Here is a 24,391-nt window from a genome sequence, read left to right as displayed (position 1 = left end):
AGACCATAAACAAAGAAGCAGTTTGTGCAGCTATTTTAGCAATCCAGGCAAGAGATGGCAGGTGCAAGAACCAGGGTCTTTGTTGGTATGAACTGGGAGAAGTGGGGGCATTTAGGGAGAATAAAAATTACCTGGACCTGAAATGTGCTTAAATGTACACATATATGAGTGAGTTTGGGGACGATGGAAATGGAAGCAGTCAAGGGATCTAGCACTGGTGACTAAGTTGATAACGGTGATGATGAAAAAGGAACAGAGATCTAGAAATAAATTCTACCTTGGATATGTGAGCTAAAGTGTCAGAAATCCAGCCAGAGATGACCCACAGACAACTCAATGTGCAAGTCTGATAATGGGAGAAGTCTGAACTATCTAAAAGAAACTACCCACATAACTGCTCCTAACTACAAAGGAAGCTGGGAAATATAGATTTTGCTTTGTGTAGCCATATATGCAGCTAAAAATTGGGAATTCTTTCATTAAGAAAAGAGAGAATAAAAACTGGGACAGACTTGCAACATTTCTTCCCCACAGGAAGAGCGCTACATGATCTACCGTAACTTTATCTTGAACAGCATAATCTGTTACTATCCGAAAGGTCTCAATGGACATCTTCAAACGTGCCAGAGTTCATTCTGATCCTCCACGAATTTATACAAAAATTTTAAAGAATAAATATACCAACCATCAATTCCATAAGGGAGGCAGGTCTCTGGTGAAACTTCAATTTCCAGTATTGGTAGTGTAGGTAGTTAGAACCAATCCTCTTTTTGAAAATAACTTTAAAAGCTGGATGAAATCGTTTTTTTTTTTTTTTTTTTTTTTTTAAATCTCAAAAGCACTCTCAAAAGAGCTAACAAGAAAATGAACATTCACTTACTGGGCCCCAAAACCTGGGAAAAAGCAAGTTCCAGGCACTCAAGATTTAGTCTTGTGGGCAACTGCCAATTCCACAGAAAAAGCTGCAAAACTAAGGTAACCTTTCAGTGGCTCCACAGAGAAAGGAAGGCAAAAGTCTAAGCCCCGAGGCCAGCCAAAGATATATGATCGCTACTTTAAGCTGGATCCTTAAAGGTTTCTCTCCCAGGATAAAATAAACAGCTCAGATAAAACCGAATTCCAGTTCTACAACATCCTAGTCGCTTGAGGAATAGTTCTTTCCAACTGGATCCATAGATTCAACATGATACTAATCAAAATTCCATCAAGCTGTTTCGTAGTTACTGACAAATTGCCTGTAAAGTCTATATGATACAGTCAAAGATCCAGAATACCCAACACAAGACTGAAGCAGAACAAAGCAGGAGGACTCTCATTATTCCATTTCAAGGCTTACTGTAAAGCTACAGTAATCAAGGCAGCATGGTATTGGTGAAAGAAGAGACACACTCATAAGTTAACGGAACAGAGAGTCCCAAAATAAACCCACAAAAATATAGTCAACTGAACTTTGACAAAGAAGCACAGGCAATTCAATGGATAAAGGATCATCTTTTCAATAAATGATGACGGAACAAGTGGACAGAAATTCTAGAACTAAAATAAAAATTAGGAAAAAAATTCAATGGATTTATGTTTGGCTACCATTGGACACAACTAAAGAATTAAAAACTGGAACATAAGAGATAAAGAAAAGACAAGAAAAACAGGAGAGGATGATTCAGTAAATATCTCTAAAGTTAGAGTACACAAACTTTTTGAAGTGTTCTTCTATACTAAATTAGCGTTAAAAGTGAAAATGGTACTGCAGTAATTTTTTAAAAGATAATGAGAATTTTTCAGAACCGAGTAAAGACATGTTGTTGAAGATTCAAGATTTCAGATTCAGTAAGTCTACTGAATTGTAAGGAGAATAAATAAAAAGGAAAGAAAACCACACCAGGATACATCATTATGAAACTGCAGGAAACAAAGGACAAGGAGAAAAATTTTAGGAGGAAAAAACTAACATGTCACTTTTAAAAGCATCAACAGTTAGGCTCGTCACTGACTTCTTAAACAGCAGTGAAAACCAGGAGACAGTAAAATGTTATTTTAAGTGTGCTCAAAGAAAATAACCAAGAATATTATACTCTACTAAAACTTTCTTTAGAAATACAAAAGAAAAAAATATTTTTATGCAAAAAAAAAAAAAAAAAAAAGCTCCAGAAGATTCTTAATGATCCCCGATGGACAGAGATACATGGGGGGGAAAAAAAAAAACGAAGAGCAGAAAGGGAGAAAAAGTAAGGGTACAATTCATAGTGGTAGAGAGAAGTTCTCCAAAATATCAATTTTTGCTTGAAAGCTCAAATTTTATCATCGGCAACAAATACCAGTTGTTTTCCTGGAATTGAGAGGTCCACTTTGTTCATTTCTGTGAAAAAAATGTCTGCCAAAACACCCAAGTCTGAGTTTGTCTCAGTCATTTTTAGGTTAAAATTGAGTCCAATCCAAAAAAAATACTTACAAGTAGAACGATCACACAAAGCTGTTTTCTTGAGATAACTGTAGTTCTTTGATATACAGCAGTAATGCTTTACGTACACTTCCATCAAACAGAATATTAAAAATGCATGTTTTCAAGGGTCATAACTTAATAAAATCAGAATTTTCACTGCTTCGTTAAAAACATTTTTAAGTGAAGCTGGCTTGTTCTTTTACACTGTGAGTATATGGCAGTGAAGAATGTGTCTACTAGTACAGTTTGGTGCTGCTGCTTAATTCATGCTATCAAACCAAGTTTTACCCGCCACTGCTTTTGCACTGTCAGTGCAAATGTCAAAACAAAACAAAACAAAAAGGCAAATAATGTCTTAGTATAATTATGAAAGTAGTTCTTACCTTGCGGTCCAGAGGCGTCAAGGACCACACTTTGAGAACTACTGCCTTAGATAAATGTCATAAGAGTAAGCTAGCTAAATGTAATCAACTGTCTCACAATACCAACAATGCTTATAAAATACACATTAAAAAAAAAAAAGTCTTCTGCTTACACAAAATCTCAGGGAGTTTTCCTCCCACCTCCAGCCTAATTTGTTCTGTTCCTTTATCATAAGGTTCTCCCTAAGTAATAACAATCCTTATGGATTTAACAATTCTAGATCTTCAAAGGAGTCCTTATTTAAACTAGTTATGAAAACTTTCTGTATACAATACATCCAACAAACCTCTTTTTACCACGTAACCTTTTAATGCTATTCTAGATGATCTTTCATTTTAGCCTTTACAGATATTTCTCTTCGATTTAATGACAGGAAGTCCTGATTTTTTTTCTGTGGATGAAACTGCAAATCCATTTCCTTTTTGATTTTTTCTTCCGGAAGTACTCAGTCTCTACTGTGCTATCTTTCTCTGCAGCTTATTCTGTTCTCTGGTCCCCCAAAAGAAATCTGTTTGTTAGTACATTTGCCAAAACGTAATCATCCGCATACTGTCTGAACTTCTTCTATTCACTCATTATTTGGTACAGCTCACATTTTAAAAACAAATACTTTTAAAAGAAACTATCACTACCGTAAATGGAAATCTGGCCTTTCTAACATACTTTGCAATGAATTCACAACCCAACCACCACTCAATCAACCTCAACTTGCTAAATTAATCAAATCTCTCTGTTCCTCTGAAAAAATAAACTAAAATTTCCCCAGCATACAAAAAAATCTTTCCGATTAATGGACTTCTCCAGTCAGCAGTGAATTAACTGTTTTCACAAACTGATCTGTAGGCCAAAGGCAAGACTTAGCTGTATCTATATTCACAAACCTTTTCATGCTAGTTGTACTTACCGGCATTAACTCAGAATAATCATCTAAATCAATAAATTATGAGCCCAGAAAGGCAGTGTTCTTAAAGACCACTCAGCTACCCTGAATTTTTTAGATGTCGGTATTTTCAGGAATGCCAAAATTACATCCTTTGATATACACAAAAAAGTTAAAAGCAAAAAACTTGAACACATATTTGGAAACCAATGTTCATAGCAGCATTACTCACAATAGTCAATAGGTGGAAACAACCCAAATGACCACTGGTAGACAAATGGATAAACAAAATGTGGTATACATACAATGGAATACTATTCAGCGCTAAAAAGAAATAACCAAGCCATCAAGTGACATGCAAGAACCTTGAATGAATATTACTAAGTGAAAGAAACCAATCTGAAAAGGATACATACTGTATGATTCCAACTATATGACATTCTGTTAAAGGCAAAACTATGCAGATAGTAAAGAGATCAGTGGTTACCAGGAGTTAGGAGATGGAAGGATGAAAAAGCTAGGCACAGCCCAGGGGATTTTTAGAACACTGAAACTATTCTGTATGATACTATCATGACGGATACACTTGTCAAAACTCACAGAATGTGTAACACCAACAGTAACTCTAGTGTAAATTATCACTTTGGTGATAATGACGTATCAGTGTAGGTTCACAGACTGGAACGAACGTACTACTCTGCTGCACAGTGTTAATAGTGAAAAAAGGCTATGCATGGATCGGGACAGAGAGTACATGGGAACTCTGTACTTTCTGCTCAGTTTTGCTGTGAACCTAGAACTGCTCTAAAGAATAAAGTCTGTTTTAAAAAAATGAAATTCCGATACATGTTACAACATTGTTGTAGAGACATTATTTCATACACAAAAGGATAAATACTATAAGATTCCACTTTACATGAGGTATGAAGAATAGGCAAATTCATGAGTGGGTAAAAGGGTCACGAAAGTCAATGTACACTGAGAAGTTAAAATTAAAAAAATAAATTCAATAAATAAATAAAAGAATGATACTTCTGCATATTGGGGAAAAAAGCAGTTAAAATGGTTAATGTTATGTATATTTCACCACAACAAAATAAATTATATCATTGGTAACTCTCTATTTCAACCTGAGATGAAAAAATTTAGACATGAATGTTAAAAATATACTGGGGGAACATGAATACGAGTGTGAAGGCCACTGGCCTAGACTACTGTTGGCTTCCCTAACTATGACCTGTATTGGTATGTACTAAGTATTCAATGCACTAACAAGAGCAGCCTATAGGGCCAAAAAATAACCACTGGAGGAACCCGATGAAGAATAAGTTAATTATACCAGCAATCCATCTTTGCTAAAAAGTCTACAATTCTCCATCTCAACCTCCTCAAGTTAACTCCTTTTTTTTTTTTTTTTTTTTTTACCTTTTATATCTTGAGACAAATGTCACTTCAACACAGTAGCCTCCCCTAGGACCCTCCTCCTCCTTGAAAGGTCAGGACCGCCTCCTTAGGTATAAACCGTAAACTCTTCCTTCATTATATTTATCAGTCAGTCACTGATTAAAGAATCAGAGAAATAAGTATGTCTCCCTCATTAAACTATACTCCATGAGAACTGGCACCCTGCCTATTTCCTTTACCACTAAATGCTCACCGCCTTATATATACACCATGGAATACTACTCTGCCATAAAACAAGAATGAAATTCTCCCATTTGCAACAACATGGATGAGCTTGGAGAAACTTACGTTGAGTGAAATAAGCAAAGCACAGAGGGATAAATACTATATGTGCTCACTCATATGTGGGAGCTAAGAGAGAAAGAAGGAAGGAGAGAAGAAAGACCACAGTGGTGTGTTGGACTTGCAGAGGGAGAGAACATTACCTAAGGATGCAAAGGGGGATGGGGAGGGAGGTTAGGGATAATTGGGGGGATAACTGGGTGGGGTCACAGGGTATAATCACAATTTGTGGTAATGGGCAAGCTGCCAGTATGGATCTGGCCATCACATCTTAGGCACGAGTGGTGACAATTTGCTTTGTACCCTATGAATATTCATAACCAATAAATAAATAAATAAATAAAAACTAAGTCAAAAGGGAAACAAAAAGCACAGCACAAGGCAGTTACTCTCTCTGCTCCACCATTTCACAATGCGATTCCCTGAGTTGCTGTACTCACCACCAGGACAAGACCCTCACCAGATGTGTTTCCTGCACTTTGGACTTACTAGTTTCTGAAACTGTAAGCGATAAATTTTGTTTTCTTTACGAAAAAACAAAAATGAATTTGATGGACAATGGATAAGACCATTGTAGTAGATTGATACAATGGAATCCTATACAGCAATATAAAAGAACAAACTACTGTTACATGCAAGAATGTGAATGAATCTCAAAAAGACTACTGAAAGAAGCCAGAGACAAAATATTACATACAGTATGCTTTTTAAAAAAAAAAAAAAATTATATGAAGTTCTAAAACTAAATACTAACCTATAGTGTTAGAAATCAGACTGCGGATGCCTGGGGTAGCAAGAGATGTGGAAGACTGACTAAAAATAAGCATGTGGTAATTTAGGATAAGGAAAAGTTCTATTATCTTGGCATAGTAATTGGAGTATGTATGCTTGCCAAACTGTTCACTTACAATGGGTGCATTTAATTGTACATAAGTTATACTTCAATAAAGTTGATTTTTAAAATGTAAAAATAAATGAATAAATGCTCACTACCTAGTACAGTAAGTGCCTTGTACATATTAAATGTCCAATACATGTGTTAAATAATGGCACACCAATATACTCTTGGATAATTTAATGGTCTACTAAGTTCCAAACATTCTACCCATTATTTAATCTCATTTTGATAAAAATTATATATAGAACCCCTTACCAGAAAAAAATACACAAATATACAATGCTATATCATTATTTCAAGAGTTCAAGGACTTTCTGAAGCTTACCCATGGATAAAAACTTTTGCTCCAAGAAGAAAATTGTACGTGGGGGAAAATTTTCTTGAGCAAGATGTCAGGATTTTATCTCTCTGTTTGACTCTGTCACCTCAACTCCAGAAATTCCCTAAATTACTCTTCCTAAAACAACAGTTCTAACCCAACCACAATTCTTCAATGCCAAAAGGATCAAGGCTAAAAGATAAATAAACTCCAGAAATAAGAAATTACTTTGAGCATTAAGGTCAGTGACAAGAAGAAACCAGCTTTGACCCAGGTCCATGCCCTCCATTCCTTACCTTATCCTACAGCTCTCCTGTATGCTGTCTTCTCCAGTTAGTATAGTCTCTCATCCCTTGCATTCCTGCCTGCTGAAATCATATCCACTACATCCAGTCAAATACTACTCTTCAATATAGCTTTGTCTGTCTATCCTAACAAGGGATCTGTCTCTTCCTTTGAATTCCTATAGCACTTAATTATACAGTTCTAATGATACTTATATGCTGCCTTGTTTCAAATATGTAAATTCACTCCTCCTGTCACTTACTGAGCTATTGTTTCTCAGCTTCAAACCCACACTTTACGCTTTGCTTTGTAATCCTGGTGCTCCGACTCTGTGAGCCACATTTTTTTCCTCTGCAGCTGCTTCTCATTGGGATCTGCCAATAATGGTAAAAAGAGACTACAAAGCTGTAGGAAGGTGAGACACTCTCCCATCCTATTTTTTTGCTTCCCATTGCTGCCAGTATCGACCGGCAGATCTTCCTTAGGCCATTAGCAGCACATTCTAGTAGCCACAGTTTACTCCAATTTGCAGTTTTTCTGACACAGAAACAGAACCACCCCCTAAGAAACACCAGCACCTGCTAGCCAGAGCCCCCTCTGCAGCATTCTGGGCCTCAGTCCCATTGGGCCCCACTTCTGAGCTCAAGACACTAGCACCAACCGAGCAGCACCCACTTCTCAGAGGTCAGAGTTTTGGCTCCCTTCTCCAAGCTTCTGCCATTCCTCTCTTTGTTCCCCCAGTTCTAGAGATAGTAGCTGCCTCCTCAGTTGCTACCTCCAAAATATCTTACTGTTCCCTTCTGTCATTTTGGTGTTTCAGTTAACAAATCCTTTCTCTGTTAAAAAAAATCACTGGTGTGTTTTCTGCCTCCTGACACTCTTTCTTACAATTCAGAACGAAACTGCTTAGGAGAGCGAGTATACCTTGAGACATCTGATTACCTCTACCACGATACTTTGTTCATAGAAAGCAACCAAAATAAATATTTAGTGAATGAATGAAAAAACCATATGCCTATAACAGCCTTATCACTTCTAAGCATATCCTTGGAAACCTGCTCAAAGAACTTAATGATTCTTTGGTATATCTAAGAACCTTTTGACAGACTGTAAGATCCTTCGCAAGTGTTTGTTCACTTGGGCGAACTACGGTTTTAAGTGTTCTAGCTTGTACCTGTTTGTCATATTTTATCGCATCATGTGTTCTCACATTTATCTGCTCTCACTTGAAGTGGACATTTTAAATAATTTTCAGGCTTACTTTTCCTTTTAACTCCATCTTTTAATCTATCACCCATCCCTTTCTGATTATTCTCCAATTATCCCTCTTCTTTCAGGATACTGATATTAGTGTCATACCAATTTCCTCATGTATAAATGAGAGCAGAATTAGATGACCTTCAAAATACTATCTCACTTAGAGATTCAATAATTACATAGTGTCTCACCCAAATAAATCCCCCACGTCGGCAACGTTTACTAAATTAATATTTATGTACTTTGATACATTCTTGTAGCACAAAACACTCAGTTTAATTTTTTTTTTTTTTTAAATCAAAAGCCTGTTAGTCCCAAGGCTTAAAGTGACTTGTTCAAGATTAGCCATACTACTGCTACTTGTATTTTCACAAAATCTAAATATACATGCCTCACAGTTTAGAAAGTTCCATATTAAGACTAATTATTTACTGATAATTTGTTTAAAAAGCTTTTCAAACCTATACAGTGGAAAAGAATCACAATACCTTTTATTTGTCTCTTTCCTTCTGTGCTCGGTTATTTCTTTTAAGGCATATGGAAAATGGCTCATAAAATGGTGTTCGAAATCACTGAGGTAATTCTTTCGAAGCCATGATTCCTATTAAAACAAGCAAAGATTATAAAATCTACAAGAAAAAATAATGTGAAATAACCAACAAAAGTTTAAGCAGAAATTTGAAAACTTATTGCTATTCAACTATACAGGTTTCATTACAATACATCTTTTGCCAGTGATATGTAAATACATGTTAAAACTAAAATGAACTGTTACGGCACATAAGTTTCGTCCGCAGATCCTTTTGGTGCTTAATAATTACTTTTACTTGAATTTTATCTGCTGTTTAAGAGGAAAAAAAGGGAGAGTAAATGAGATTTAAGAAAATTCTGAATTTGGACCATTGATGCAATGTTTATAAAATACTTAAGAAAGTCTTATACCTGGTGGTCTATTTATACCCTAACTCTATTCCTCAGCAAATCCATTATTTCCCATTAACGATATTTAACACTTTCACAAAGCAACACACTTCCCAAAATGCTTCAGTAATATTAGTAATTTTATCATTCCCTCCTACTTGAACACTGTCTCTCTAATTCCAGATCATAACACTCTTATTTCCTTCTCTCCGGGATAATCAACTATCCCATTTTGCCAGAGACTGAGTGGTTTCTTAGGATGTGGAACTTGAGATGCTAAAACAGCTGGTCACCCGAAAGTTCAATTGTTTTTCCTTCTTAGTAACCTTTACAAGATTCTTCTATTCTTCCTGACTTCTAAATGTCTGGATTTACCCAGATATCAATCCTTGTACCATTTCTGCCTGAGCTCCAGATTCTATGTACATTTGTATCTTGTACCCTGATATCTCTTCTTCAACTTCTAACAGGCATTTTAAAACTCAACATGAATAAAACCAAACTCTCCCTATCAACAGTCACCTTGCCATCTGGACCTTAACACAGGCATTGTCCTTAACTCCTTTTTCCTTCACTATGCGCACCAGCAGTGCTGTTGGCTTCACCTGGATCCAGTTACTTCCCATCACTTCAACCACTAGCTACCATTCTACTCCAAGCTACCATCTCTTACCAGGATTACTGCAATAGCCTCCTAACTTATCTCCCTGCTTCTCTTCTTATCCCCCAAAAGTCAGTTCTCCACACAGCAGCCACAGCGATATTTTAAAACATAAATCATGCTTCAAAATGATACAGAAAGGGGAAAAGAGAATGGCTGTACATATATGTACGGCAAACTGGTCATCCATGAAATGATGGTTACTCGAGCTGGACAGTAAGCACAAGGGAATCAATGAGTGTTCTACTTTTGTAAATTCAACATATTAAACAGTTCAATAAACACAGTGCAGATCATGCCACTCTTCTGCTCAAAACCCTCCAATGTCCACCACACTCAAGTTAAAATCCAACCTCCTTACCAGAGACCACAGAGAACCACATGATCTGGCCACACTGTCACTACTCTTTTTCTCCTTCACTTTCTACCATTCTCCTAGCACCTCATTTGCACAGGCTTTCCTGCCTTTCCTCAAATATGCCAAACTTGTTTTGTTCCCACCTCAGGGCCTTTATACTTGCTGTTCCCTATGCCTAGGATGTTCTTCCCACAAACCTTCGCAAGACTCGCTCTTTCACTTCATTCGGTGACATTCAAATGTCTTACCCTCAGAGTGCGTTTCATAACAAACTATCTAAACTCCCCCTCACTCTGTTCCGACACACGCTGTCTTTACACCCTGCTTTACTTTCATCTTTCTTCCTAGTACCAACATTATACATTTGCTTACTGTCTATCAGTCCCACTAGAAGGTAAACATGAGAGCAAGCATCTATCGATCTGTTTATCTCTACGTCCAGAGCCTAGAACAACACTATTCAAAAGGCCTTTTTGAAATGATGAAACTGTTTTCTATCTCTGCTGTCCAATACAGTAACCTCTGCCCACATGTAGCTATCGAGCACTTGTGACCGAGGAATTGGATTTTAAATTGTACTTAAGTAGCCACATTTATAGATGCCCAACAAATCTTAGAATAAATCCCTCAAGAAGCATGACTGCATCTGTCTGTGTTTAGTTGCAAATTCTAATCCTCATGGGAAAAGGATAACAGCAATGAGACACACAGCAAAAAAGTAGCAAGTAAGCCCAGCATTAAAATACAAAGTTATGGCAAAACAAAATTTTCAGAGTGCATAATTACAATTGTGACCCTGACACCCAGGACCCTGAAAGCCAAAGCGAATTAAAAAGTTAATGTTAAATTGTATTTTCGTTTTAGAAACTAGCTACATATTACGTATACACACAGTATATCAGAAATAAGCAATCTCAGTAAAGATCTGGGTATTCAACCACTGCAAATAAGATTCAATGTACCTTGAGATTTTTTTTTCAAACCAAGGATCAAAGTTTGAAATTACTACAAAGGTTTTTTTTTTTTAATTTTTAAACTAGTTGAATACAAATGAAATTTCTCAAATATGCTGCAAATACTAGTAAACTAAATGCATTAAACAGCACCAACACTTAAAAGTAAGTAATCAGTGGTCTTAGAACTGTGTACCTAACCCGGATGTCAACCTATCAACAGAAAAACCTATAGATTTTCTGAGGAAAAAGTTACAATTCAGCCTGTGGTGTGTGATTCACTTTTAAGGCCAAGAAATGCCATTCTGTCCCTCCTAAAGATTAAACCGTTGCAACACAGATGAGCTTGGAGAACATTATTTTAAGTGAAATAAGCCAGGAACAGAAAGAGAAATACAGCATGTTCTTGTTCTATGCGGAAGATAAGAAAGTTGATTGCTTATACACAGAAAGTAGAATAGTGATTACCAGACACAGGAAAGGGGAGTAGGAAGAGGGTGACTAACAGATGCAAAATGATAGCTAGAAAGGATGGATAAGATCTAGTGCTCTATCTAGCACTGTAGGGTGACTGTAAGTAACAATTTATTGTATATACTTTCAATGAGCTACAAAAGAAGATTTTGAATGTTCCCAATACAAAGAAATGATAAATGCGGGGCGCCCCGCCCCCGCACGGCCCCGCTCGCACCCAGGCCCAGCTCCGAAGGCGCGCCACGGACGGGAGCCGGGAGGGGCGCTGTTGTCGGCCTGTGCGGCGGACCGGAGGGGGACGGCCCCGCACCCCCGCGCGCCGTCCCTAGCCCCGGGAGGGCCCTGCCTGACGGGAAGTGGCCTCTCACCTGAAGGCCCTGCCAGGGCCGGGGCGCGGAGGCCAAGGGCAAGAGCGTGCGAGCAGAAGCCCAACGAACGACAGCGTGCGCCGCCGGCCGCAGCCTGTCGCTCCCAGAGCGTGTTTTCAAATACCCTCCTCCTCTCACCTGACCGCGTCAACTTCCGCCGCCGGGAAATCAGGGCCCCTCCACCACCACGATCACGTAACCACGACCCCCGCCACCGCGCAGCCCCGGAGGCGGGAGCCGGAGCGGCAGGCCCCGCCCCACCCCCGGGAGGAGGGGTCGCGCCGGAAGCTTCCCGTGCGCCGGGAGGAGAGCGCCTGAATGGAGGACAAAGCGTGGCCCTTAGGTCCAGCCCACGACTTCCCAGGCCTGCCTCTCGGGGTGTCCTCCCTGGTCACAACTACCTTTTTCTCCTTGCAGACCACCTTTCTTCAGACACGGAGCTGCATTCAGAGAATAGTTTAAATTGAACTGAACTGAGAAAGGGAAAAGTTTGAGAATGCAAGGAGGATGGAATTCCTGGGGACATTAACCTGGGCGACGATGGAGCAGATAAGAATTACTTAAAAGCAAAATACACCTCGTAGCTGTTGCCTGAAGTCTCAATCTAGGATTTTCCCTAATATTTCAGTTTCTCAGGACTAATATTCCTGCTACTGAAATTAAGTGGAAAATTAAATTAATTTAAATTAATTTCTGAAATTAAGAAAGAAATTAAAATGCCCAGAAAGAAGGTAAAAAAGCAAGGAGAATGAGCCTTTGGGAGATAGTCTTGGCATAGACTGGCATGGTGACACGGAAGAAAGAGCCCCAAGTATGGAGTTTAGATCTTGATTCAAATTTGTCTCTACAGCTTACCAGATATGAGACTTAATAAAGCTGGCAAAGACATTGAGCCTCAATATACAGGGTAGGGGTTCAAAGCAATGATGTCTGAATCCGGGAGACCCAAACTCTGGAACTAAAACCATGCCTACTCCATAATCAGAGATTAATGAGGCAGCACCAGAAGCCCCGCTCTTCACCGTCAACACAGCCACACCTCCCACAATTTGCCTCCCCTTCTAATTATAACACAATTAACGCAGGCTGATTGCATATGATAACCAGAGAGATGTACTTAAGTAATACAAGCAATCCTTAAATATCATTTCAAATATCAAATTTCCTCTCCACTTAATATTTTATTATTGCTACTAGGAAGTAGCTTATCAAACCCCCTCCTTCATAGGCCTTTCCATCCTATTCTCTCATATGAAATTAATCAGGACCTTCTATGTTCTCTCATTGCACTTCTGTTCAAATTTCTACTATTGGAGGCTTCCGGTCAAGATGGCGGAATAGACAGTCCCCAGCATCACTCTCTCCCACCAATCAACCAATTTATCACTATATAAAAGCAACAACAGCCAAGTTGGGGCCGCTTAGAGCTCAGGCGAAGAGGAGGAGAGACTTACGGAGTGCATGAAGGCAGGAGAAGCCACAAGTAGAGAAAGAAAAAACCACTCTGACCATTTTCTGCTGCAGCCACTTTAAGGCTGGAGCTGCTGAGTGCAAGAAGCAGGAGCCAGCAAAAGCCACTGCTGTGCCCTTTGGATGAAGTTGCTTGGACGCAGCAGGGGAGAGGAGAGCTTTGGTGGCCCCCCAGCCAGCAAGACCACTAACTGGGTTCCCGTGGACTCATGCAGGAGCGAGGAACCAGAACAGCTGAAAAAAAGGAGCCATTCAGAGGCTGGTGAGTCATCGCAAAGGACCAGCACATGGCCTGTCCCATTGAAGTGTCTGTAGCATGGGCAGTGGTAGAGATGGGCCCACTGGGGGAACACTGGGGCACAGCAAGGACTGCTGACTGGCACCCCAATCGGCAAAGGACCTCTCAGTGGAGACTGACCAGGAATATGGAACTACATAGGGTACATTTTGATGAAAAGACTCAGGCCCAGATCAGAGTTTCTACACAACTCAGGTGCACCGGGTCTTTGGAGAGCCAGAAGTACCTGTAAAGTCAACCATTAAAACCACTAAATCAGCGGCAAATTAGCAATTTAGCTAAACCACGCAGCTCAAGTACTGGTTCCCAAAGGAAGTTCCCCATTTTAGAAGTAAGCAAAGAACAAAAAATTAGTTCCAACCCAGGCACACCACCAGTGCCTCGGGGCCCACCCTTGGAGCCAGGGAACGGACCCCCTTCTGCCATAACCAAGCACACCGCCGACACCAAGGAGCATGCCAAAAACACCACCTCCACGTGGGTGGCCCACCACAGCTACCACAATAACTACGGCTGCCATGAAAGCAGCTAGATGCCACAACCACCACACAGGTGGTCCACCAGCCGCTGGAGTGCATTGACACAAGGAGAGTCACCAGCAGAGACCAAAGAACAGAAGAGGATGTGTCTCTCCACAACGCCCATTCCAGAGTGACAGAAGAAGCATGTGCTCTGTGAAAATATTGGGGGACCTAAACACACCTCTCGGCATTGGACAGATCATCTAGGCAACAAATCAACAGAGTAACCATTACTCTTTCAGAGGGAGAGAAGAACTCTAGGGTAATAAGAGGGGGCAGAGGGAAGGGAGAGGGGATGGGAGAGATTGGACATAGGCATAAAGAATAATTATGATTTGTAACAATATATTGATCTGATCAACATATGTTAGTGTTGAACCCCAAAAATATGTGTAATCAATTATGATTCAATAAAAATTAAAAGTGAGAAGTGAGAAGGCTGCAGGCCCAATTACACCACCTGTGCAGCACTCACCTCGATGGAGTCCTGAAGAGCAGTGTCAAGCATGGTCAGGTCAGTCAGGAAGGTGCCCAGCTAGGGCACAGTACCCTGCATCACACCCTGAAGAGCAATCAGAGCAAAACTGTCTTTAGTATATTGAAAAGTTTAAAGGTTTCGGTCACATTGACACTGCAGCAAATGGACCTATTCAAGGTCTAATTTGCTAACCTCTGTGAATGAAATGGTTAAAATTCCTACACAAATAGGATAGGAACTCCATGACCAATGTCTCACTTTCAAAGTTATAAAAACCAAGCTTCAGAGCCAGGAGATCATACATGTATGTTCAAATATGTTCCCAGTGGGGTTTATGTTTGGCTTCGGCTCAGTTCAGAGGGAAGGCTTTCTCTGTTTCAGAGTGCATGGACACTCCCAGGGGTTTGGAATGGCCCTGGACAGCAATGGCTTCATCTTCAATAAAAGCAGGTCAAGGCACAATGGAGGAGAGGTATGTACCACAAGAGCATGGGCTGTCACGATGAAAAGGGACCCTGGGGCTAGTGACTCCCTTTCAAAGAACAGAGGAAGGAAAGGGGGAAAAAGTAACTTTAAAGTGGGAAACGGGGGGTTGGCCGGTTAGCTCAATCGGTTAGAGCATGGTGCTGATAACAAAAAGGTCCAGGGTTCGATCCCTGTAACAGGCCAGCCACCAAAAGAAAGGCTTAGGCATTATGACCTACAGATAAGGGATTCATGAAAAACACATCTAGTGGGATATAAAGCAAAATGTGTTTTGGTTGAGGGTTGACCCATGTAGCCCAGAACAAAACCTAATAGCATATTTACATAGTAATTCTTTTGCAAAATCATTGTTTTGCTGAGGTCATTTCTTCTGCCTAGACAAAAAACGCCTTCTCGAATCTTCAAATACCCAAAATCCTAACTATTATTCAAAGCTAAATTCAAATGTCACCTCATCCATGAAGCCATCCTTGATCACCCCAATCAGTAATTTCTCCCTCATCCACTTCCACAGTACTCATCTCACACAGCCCTACTCCTCTACTGCCCAGGCGGAGAGTGTTCTATCCTGCTATGTCCATAAAGTACATAAAATTGTAGCTTACACACATCAGGAGCTCACAAAATACATGGTAACCATTGACTGAATACTTTTGACATTTCCTCAGTCATGACATAAGATGCTGATAAATGAAAGTCATATAGCATGTAAAAAACTGAACCGAGAGACTAGCCACTAAACAGCAGAATGTAATTCAGGCCTAGGAACACATTCCTCCCTCCAACTTCAGGCCTGAGGCCCCCAGAAAGGCCTCAGATGGATGTGAGATCTGCCTAAGTGTTTCAGTTCTTTAGAGAAGAGACTCAGGACTCTCAGACGGTACCACCTCTTCAAATCTACAGATGATGTAATGCATCCAGGTACTGGAAGGGGGCATGGGTAATCATTTTGGGTTGAAAAGCAGTCTGTTTGACATGCAGACCCTTGGTTATATTCACTGAAAGTGGGGCAGAGACTGACAGCCCATGGGGAACACAAAGGAAAAAGTGGACAGAATGTCTCTCCCTGGAAAAGCAGCAGTGTGGGGGCCCACGAGCAGAAAGAAGCTAGCGGGGGGACATTTTTTTTTTTTTTTAACAGGGAAAATCAATAAGCTCCCAAGTTAAGAAAGGCAACTTTTTTCCTTACTTTAGAACAACAAAAACCACCACCACCACCAAATGGGCCCTCAACATAGAGTCTTTTGACAGCCTTTCCAACCAAACGGCTAAACCATTTAAACAAAGTAATGGGAGTAGGCTCTAATATCTACTAAACACAAAGAATAATTTTGAAAAGACAATTACATGAGCAATGTTAATCCACTTCTCGATGATTCTGGCTCTCTGCCGAGTTTTGAGTTCTTTGCCCACCCCCGGATGGTGCTGACAACACATTTGGTGAGGGTATGAAACTGAGAGATGGTAGCACGGATCGTAGGAGCCAAATGTTTGTTTTCCTTCTTATCCCTTCGAGACCAAATGCAGCCCAGGCAGTGGTGAGGCACTACTTTCTTGAACAGTTGCCAGAACAAAAGAGGAATTGACTTTATACGGCAAAGCACGTCATCTGGGGCATCTGTACGTTGGTATTTTGTGAAGACAAATAATCCTTTTCAACTTGATTTGCCTCATGGTGTCCATTTCAATAGAAAAAAGTAAATAATTAATACATTAATGCATCAGAAAAGCCCACGTGATCTTTTTAAATCAGCTCAACCGACCAACTAGAACACAATGGCCAAAAGAAAATTTAAATGACTAAAGACATTTTTAATTTTCTGTCTTGCAAGAAAAGCCAGGGTAGATAAATGTGGTTAAGGTTATTTTAACGTCAATATCATACCCAAGGTGCACTGTGGGCACTCATGATCATGAACTACCTATAATGCAACTAGATGCTCACCGACTGCCTGAAAGTGACTCACAGACGGACAGCACATGCCCCCCCCCATCAATGTCACTGTTCCACATTCTTTAAAATGAAGAAAGTAAAAAACATTCGATAGAAAAAACTATTCCATATCACACGGTAGAAGGAAGAAAGAGGGATTTAGATCCTGATTTCCAGGTCTTTTCCTAAAAATAATAACCAACAAAGTTTTCCACCTTTCTCTTATGCTATCATCGTGGGACCAAAAGACAAATGTTTTTTTTAACAAATCAGATTCTCATTTGTACAACGATTCAGTATAATTTGTGTAGGGATTTGTATAAAAGAAAAACACCAGGATTTACTTCACACAGACTATCTGATTTACTTCTGATACCTCACTTGCATCCTCATTAGACGGAAACTCTCCTGCTTTCTCAAAACTCGTTAAGTGCAGAAGAGCTAAAACCCGTTGTGATAATTCCTAAAAGTCTCCTTTAAAAAAAAAAGAAAGAAAGAAACTGGTACTTACTAAGCTAACACTGAGCTAAGAAATGTCACTGACAATCAAATATGTACAGCCAACAAAAATATTCAAACTTCAAAAGTACAGGAAGCACACGCGGAAATGGGCTGCCAGATAGGGTCACGTGTGGATTCGGCGAATTCATTTTATCCGAACTTATGCTTTGACCCTTGTACAATCCTCCAAATAAACAGTTCAGATCTTGAAATATTTATGAGTCTGAAGGGAGAGAAACACCCGTGGAACAGGGTAGATTTTGTTTCACTAGGATTAGAATTCTTACTTCCCTCTGTGTCTTGAGCTCCAAGTAAAAAGCACCTTCTTCCAGATTTGCAAGAAGAGCTTAGGCCTGAATTACTCAGGTGATTGATTCAAGTCACATCTTAACTCTGCATTTATAGGCACAGCCTCTCTCAAGGATTCAAAAAGACTTAAATCATATTGCCCCACCGCGCTCTCCAGGCCACCGATACTGTCACTCCCCCATGTTTCAGTGGAAGCACATCTGAGACACAAAGAGAAGACGTACCGCGTCCATGCAGGTCAGCTGCTCGGCCACGAGGTCCTCCGAGAAGCACGCGAATTCTGCTGACCCTCTGCCCTCCAGCTCCTCCTCCTCTTCCAGGCTGAAGGAGATGGTGTTGGGAAGCCCACCTGTTCACATCCGAAAAAAAAAAAATCAGTAATTCGGTGCCCGTGTATAAGACCTTGTTTACAGAGTCAAATGGGACCTCTTTAGGAAGAAGAGGGCTAGTCCTTCAGAAAACCCATAGGGAAATAACTGCAGACCATAAATCTGAGCAAAATGGAGGTCTTCCCCAACTCTGCTTGTTCTTAGATTCTTTACTACCTTCAGGGGCCTCATGTTGTCACTTTGACAAACCACGGGTTCCCATGCCAAGGACAGAGCTAGGTTAGGCAAAATCTGGAGAAGCAAAGTGGGGCCCACATTTGGGGTCACCCTCATTGCAGGCACCCTCAAACTCTCTGATCAGCTCCAGGACTAATCCAAGTCATTCCTAAACCCCGACCATGTAATTCTTAATTTCTGGGCCACTTCTAACCAGAAGCCTAGAAGGACTGGGCATGAAGGCAGGCCAGGCTTTGGGGGTAGAATGGGCCATTGTGGTATCAGAAATACTGACAAAGTCCTCAGAATTCTCTAACTGTTCAGAGTCCCTTTCAGCTTCCACCCAAAGTTAAGTATGCATGAAGCAGCAGAATACAGCCTTAAACTAGATTCATCAGAGCCTTATTATAGACAAGCCCGTCAATTAGCAAATTACATAGGGCACAGACTGAAGAAGTAAGAAAAAAAATCACTACCCAGGACTCCAAATAAAAAGCTGAAGGGCCGAGCACCTAAAACAGGACCTCCAGTCTCCATCTGGAAAAAACTAGAATGGGATGAAGTTTGACTTGAATCCTCAGCCTCCCTTCCCTGGAGGTTTCCCCCAATTCCTGGGCTGTTTCTCACCTCATCGCCCTTCCAAAAAAAAAAGATCTAGTTGCATTCAGTCATATCTCAGCAGAAACTTAAATCAATTACTACTCCCCCAGAAGAACATTTATATTTTAAAGCTTTTCTCTCCTTCTTTGTAGAATGAATGACCTTTAGGCATCTCGGATCAAGCAAGTGAGGGTAGCTTTTTCTTAGTTTTGTAGGGGAAAGGGAATGCTAAGTGTGGGCCCTACAACACTTCCCCTACCAGGGCAGCATGTGGGTACCTGTCTACTCTGGTGGCAGGTATGTAACTTAAAGATTGCCCCATTACCCCGGAGTTGAAGGTCCTCATGCAAACGGGGACTGGAAGAGGTAGGAGGGGATTACTGCCTGGCCCCGAAGTCTGGGACACAAACATGTGCCAGCTAAAGGAAGCTAAAACACTCCATGATATGGGGGATGTTAAACAGTCTGATTTCATCACTTTCCCTCCACACAACTCAGGTACTCTCTCATTCAGTGAAGGAATGAGAAATTGGGGGTCTAATGGTTCAGAATGGGCCTCTGATCCCTCTTGCCAGCTACTGTATAGATATGTATCAACCACCTTGCAATGCAGAGGCTGCCCCACTTCAGCCAAGAAAGGTCTGTGCTAAGGCATGATCTCATTCATTCATTCAACAAACACTCATGGCAGCCGCATATGTTCGTATGTCTAGAATGTTGCTGTGCATGAAGAGTACACGGTCCTTTCTCTCTGGGGCCTAGTTCATGCCTTCACGGTTTCTGCTTTTCGTTCTCTTCCAGAAGTAAGTAAAAACTTCAAGCACAATTTTACTTTTGAAACATACAGGAGAGCCTGTTGCTTTTGCCGGCGTTAAGACTGGGTAAAATAAACACATGGGAACCAAGGCAATCTCCTTCTCCCCTGCCTCGGCCTGCCAAATGAGCTCTGCCTTCCAGTCCCTGGGTTGGAAAACAACGAGCGACTGGTCTCACCGGTTCCCCAATTAGGCACAGAGCCAGGGGCAGCCCCAATGGGGAGAGCTGGGCTCCAACACAGCGTTTTCCACTCCAGCGCAAAGCCAGGCGTGCAGGCCCCGAAGGGAGCTGAGGCCCGCAGCTGGAGGTGTGCCCCTGGTATTCAAACATTCCCGGCAGATGAAGTCATCTGAGATACACAGTATCTGGCAGTCTGCTTGTAATGATGCAACTGCATTTCCCCCTCTCCGCTCCCCCAAATATAAAAAATGCAGCAGGTACTGTTAGGAATTTGAGGTCATTCTCTTTGGAGCTGATGCAGCTTCCCTGATCAGTGCCAAGGAATCGCTTCCTTTCCCTCACTGAGGAAATCAGCCATCACTTCAGGGCAATGCCTCTCACAAGCTCCAAGTGGGTCAGCCACCATGGCAACCGTCACCAGCACCCCAGGGAGAAGATAAAACGTCATGCTGGAAGCTTGTCCTAACCTCTTTCTGACTTTCTTCAAAGCCTGATAGTTATAAGCACCCCATGACCTCCTTTGTCCTTGAAAATGGGGGGGTCAATTCCTCAAATAGGAAAAAAACAGCCACAGAAACTTCCTTTGCTGAGGCCATTAGAGATGCTAAATGATGGTAATCTGCTCTGGCAGGGGACACATTACAGCGATGCTCTCTACCCTGAAGGAGAAACACCTTTTCTGAGCTCTGGGGAGGGCAGGAGCAGAATCAGATTTAATTTCTTGTCTGCTGGATGGGGGTGCTTGTTTACATTTGATAGAAGGAGGAGTTATCAGGCAAACAGTGAAAAGCAAGTTCAGCACGGTACATGTTGATGGTGGAATATAAAAATCTCATCCAGGAGACCCTCTTCTTCTTGGTAACAGGAGAAACCCTAGGAAATTACTTAACTTCTCTCAGCCACAGTTTCCACTGTTTTTCTCATCTATAAAATAGGGAGCAAACTAGGTGGTCTTGAAAAACACCCTCTTTGCTCTAAAGCTGTAAGGCTCTGTAATTAGCACTTCAATAACCTTGAGAATTTTACGCCCATGTCAATCCTCCAGCAGCTTGTCTTCTGAGGGCACCAAGCTTTCCTAGTCAACCGGCATAGGGAGAGCTTTCCTCCAACGTGGAGGCTGGAAATCAGAATCTAGCTTTTCTCTGTGAGCAAACGCAGTACTCACTGTCAGTTTCCACTTCTTGCTTCTGAAACTGCTCAAGGTGGTCTTGTGCTCTTCGCTCTGGGTCAGAGCCTGGCATCATCCGTTTGAGATAATCCAGCAGCTTCTGTAAGCACGGGAAGTGAGGGGGTTCTCGGAAGTCCTCTGCGCATTGGTCAAGCCAGGCCCTCAGGATTGAAGCGACTGCACTGAGAATGAGAAATGGATAATCACTGCACCCAACTGGCTGTGGGGACTCAACACAAGCCCTGGGCACAGAAGCCTGTCCCGGGTAGACCCTGGGAAAACTTGAGCAGGTGGCCAACAGGTGGTCAATTTATCCAAAAGTTCCTGGAAACATCAATGAATTTTAAGCACCTTAAAACAAGCTGACCACACTTATTAAGTGGTGATTGAGTGGTGGGGGGAGACTGATAAGGTTGAAAAAAAAACAAAAACAAAAACAAAAGAAGAAACCTAACCTTTGGAAAAACCCATACAGGGCAGAAAAAGACCTGTAGAAGAAGCTTTCGTGAATCCTGAAATAACTTCAAAGCAATCTGTACACAGTGGGATATGTGGTTTCCAGTTCTGGATTTGCTCAAATCAGAGACCACAAGATCTACCATACTAATAGTTTAGGAAATAACTGCCTGCCATTAGGCTGGAAATCCATCTGATGAAAGGAAGTGCCTGGGCTTGGAAAAGATAAATGCATAAATTTAATTTTACAAAGATCTCCAGGGTTTCAACATGAGTACCAAAATAATCCCTTAAAATTATCCTTTTGTTTTTGTATTGTAACGATGAATAAGCTAATTATCCTGATTTGGCCATCACATATTATACACAAATACTGATAGTCAACTCTGTCCCCCACAAATATGTATAATCAGTTAAGTTTCAAGAAAGCAAATAAAAAATAAAGAGAAAAGAACATTGAACATAAAAAAAAAAATCCTTTTGTTTCTCAAATTACAATGAGGAGAATGTTTGAAGAGACAGAAATAGTAGGGTAGAAAAGTTACATCTCTGAAAAATAAAGGAAAAAAACTTGATAAGGAAGACCACCGAGAAGGTGATTTCCTCTGATGTCTCTACTGGTCACCTGCAGAGTTCACTTTGGGTGAAACAAGGGCCCGGGTCCCAGGGTGAAAGAGACAAGAGTCATTGTGTGTGTACTGCTCCCTCTAGACATGTTACTGATAACACAAGCGTGTTGTCTTTAGGTTAGGGGCAGTGCCTCACTCAAGGGAAGAGACAACCAGCTGAAAGGTAAGGAGGATAAAATATTTGGTGTGCGATTATTATTCTATGCTTCATATTCAAAGAAGACTCTACGGACACTCCTGAACCAGGCACATGCTGGGCTGTGTCCTGTGGAGAAGAATAGCTGCCTCATCAGCAACCACCCTCCCCCACAGCCCAGGCACATTCGCTGATGATGGCAGGAAAAGATGACAGGGACCATCAATTAACCCGTGCATGTTCTATTGACAGAAATACAACACCTCGTCGTAGCTAAAGACATAACTGACCAAAAGTCTTTCAGCTAGAAAAATCTTTTAGCAAATTTTAAAATTATCATTATCTAAGGGCCGATCCCGTGGCGCACTCGGGAGAGTGCGGCGCTGGGAGCGCGGCGACGCTCCCGCCGCGGGTTCGGATCCTATATAGGAATGGCCGAATGGCCGGTGCACTCACTGGTTGAGTGCCGGTCACGAAAAAGACAAAAAAAAAAAAAAAAAACATTATCTAATTATACGTCAAACAAATTGTTTATTTAATTTAAAAACTATAACTAAACTAAAAGTTCTTATCCCTCTTTGAGACTTAGGCTAGGCTTTCACAGGTGTGTCTAACTTTCCCGTCTCGGTCTCATACCAAGGAGCAGAACTGTGATCGAGGCATAAATACAACTAAAGCCAATTTAATGCTGAACTTTTGGAATTGAAGTACAAACAGAAGGAAAATAAATGTGTTAATAACGGTTTTCACTACTGTGTACATCACTGTTTCACTAATGTAGACATTAAGGCATTTGGAACTGTAATATTCAATTATCTACACCTAAAGTAGATGACACAGGGCCGGCCCGTGGCTCACTTGGGAGAGCGCGGTGCTGACAACACCAAGTCAAGGGTTAAGATCCCCTTACCGGTCGTCTCTAAAAATAAGTAAATAAATAAATAAAAGTAAAGTAGATGACCCAAAACCATTAAAATCATAGAAATAACTCAATACTCTCCAAATCTTTAGTCCAGATTACATAAAATCATAAACAAAAATTTCATTCCCTTCCAGAAAGCTAGAAGTAATTAATCTGGATTCTGGGGTTAATTGAAAACGTAAGTAAAAATGAAATCAATGGACACGCATAAGCAATCATCGTTTCTTCTTTCTTTTACAAAACCAAATATCATGAATTAAAGAAGAAAATGATGAAGTGGTAATTAAATATTTCATTTTTGTAAAAAATATTTTTTTTTTCTGTGAATACGTTCCCTTCCTTCCTGACAAACCTTGAGCCCAGATCAGTGGTGCACACAGGTGGCGTGACAGCCTAGAACACAGGAAAGCCTGACATTTGCATACGGCAGGTTGACTCTTTGACTCTTTTTTTTTTTTTTTTAAGCAGCTGATCAGTATGGGACCGGAACCCTTGACTTTGGTGTTATAATACTGTGCTCTAACAACTGAGCTACCCAGCCAGCCCCTAGCAGGTTGACTCTTCCAGGACTTCTGTAAAAAGTTTTGCACTTCTCAAAATAGGAATGAATTAATCTAACTAATATTACTGCTCGCTTAACATTTCTTAATATTTCAGTGAGAAGATACTCTCTCGATGACACTGATGGAAAAACAGACATGGAGAAGTGATCATTCACATGACACAATAAGAGTCAATAAGAACGTCAGCCTAACAATGAGACAAACAACCTCATGACCCCTCAGTGTTTCCTAACTTAAAAGAACACCCACATAGAAACACAAAATTATAGACAGAAACCAATGATATTAATACACCATTTACTCCTTAACTGCTCATAATTATTCATTTTAAAATGATAAAACTCATTATTTATTGCGAAAAAAAAGTAAGTCTTACAAATGAATATAAACTAAAAAA

General features: G+C 40.7%; 1 protein-coding gene across 3 annotated transcripts in view; it reads right to left on the bottom strand.

The window, feature by feature from the left end:
* LOC134365739 (ral guanine nucleotide dissociation stimulator-like 1) overlaps window positions 1-24,391 on the bottom strand; it is a 106,931-nt gene that overhangs the window by 40,941 nt on the left and 41,599 nt on the right. For 2 of the 3 annotated variants that reach the window (XM_063081997.1, XM_063081998.1), the window contains 3 exons: window positions 21,286-21,470; window positions 18,204-18,328; window positions 8,737-8,849 (listed from right to left, as the gene is read on the bottom strand). In XM_063081997.1, coding sequence (XP_062938067.1) covers window positions 8,737-8,849; window positions 18,204-18,328; window positions 21,286-21,470 — 423 coding nt within the window. The remainder of the gene's footprint in view (window positions 1-8,736; window positions 8,850-18,203; window positions 18,329-21,285; window positions 21,471-24,391) is intronic. The other variant, XM_063081996.1, reaches the window with a different exon arrangement.

The sequence above is a fragment of the Cynocephalus volans genome, chromosome 17 (genome assembly GCF_027409185.1).
Source record: "Cynocephalus volans isolate mCynVol1 chromosome 17, mCynVol1.pri, whole genome shotgun sequence".
Taxonomy (NCBI): Eukaryota; Metazoa; Chordata; class Mammalia; order Dermoptera; family Cynocephalidae; genus Cynocephalus; species Cynocephalus volans.
The sequence above is the reverse complement of the archived record's forward strand: the minus strand, read 5'-3'. Positions and strand labels throughout refer to the sequence as shown.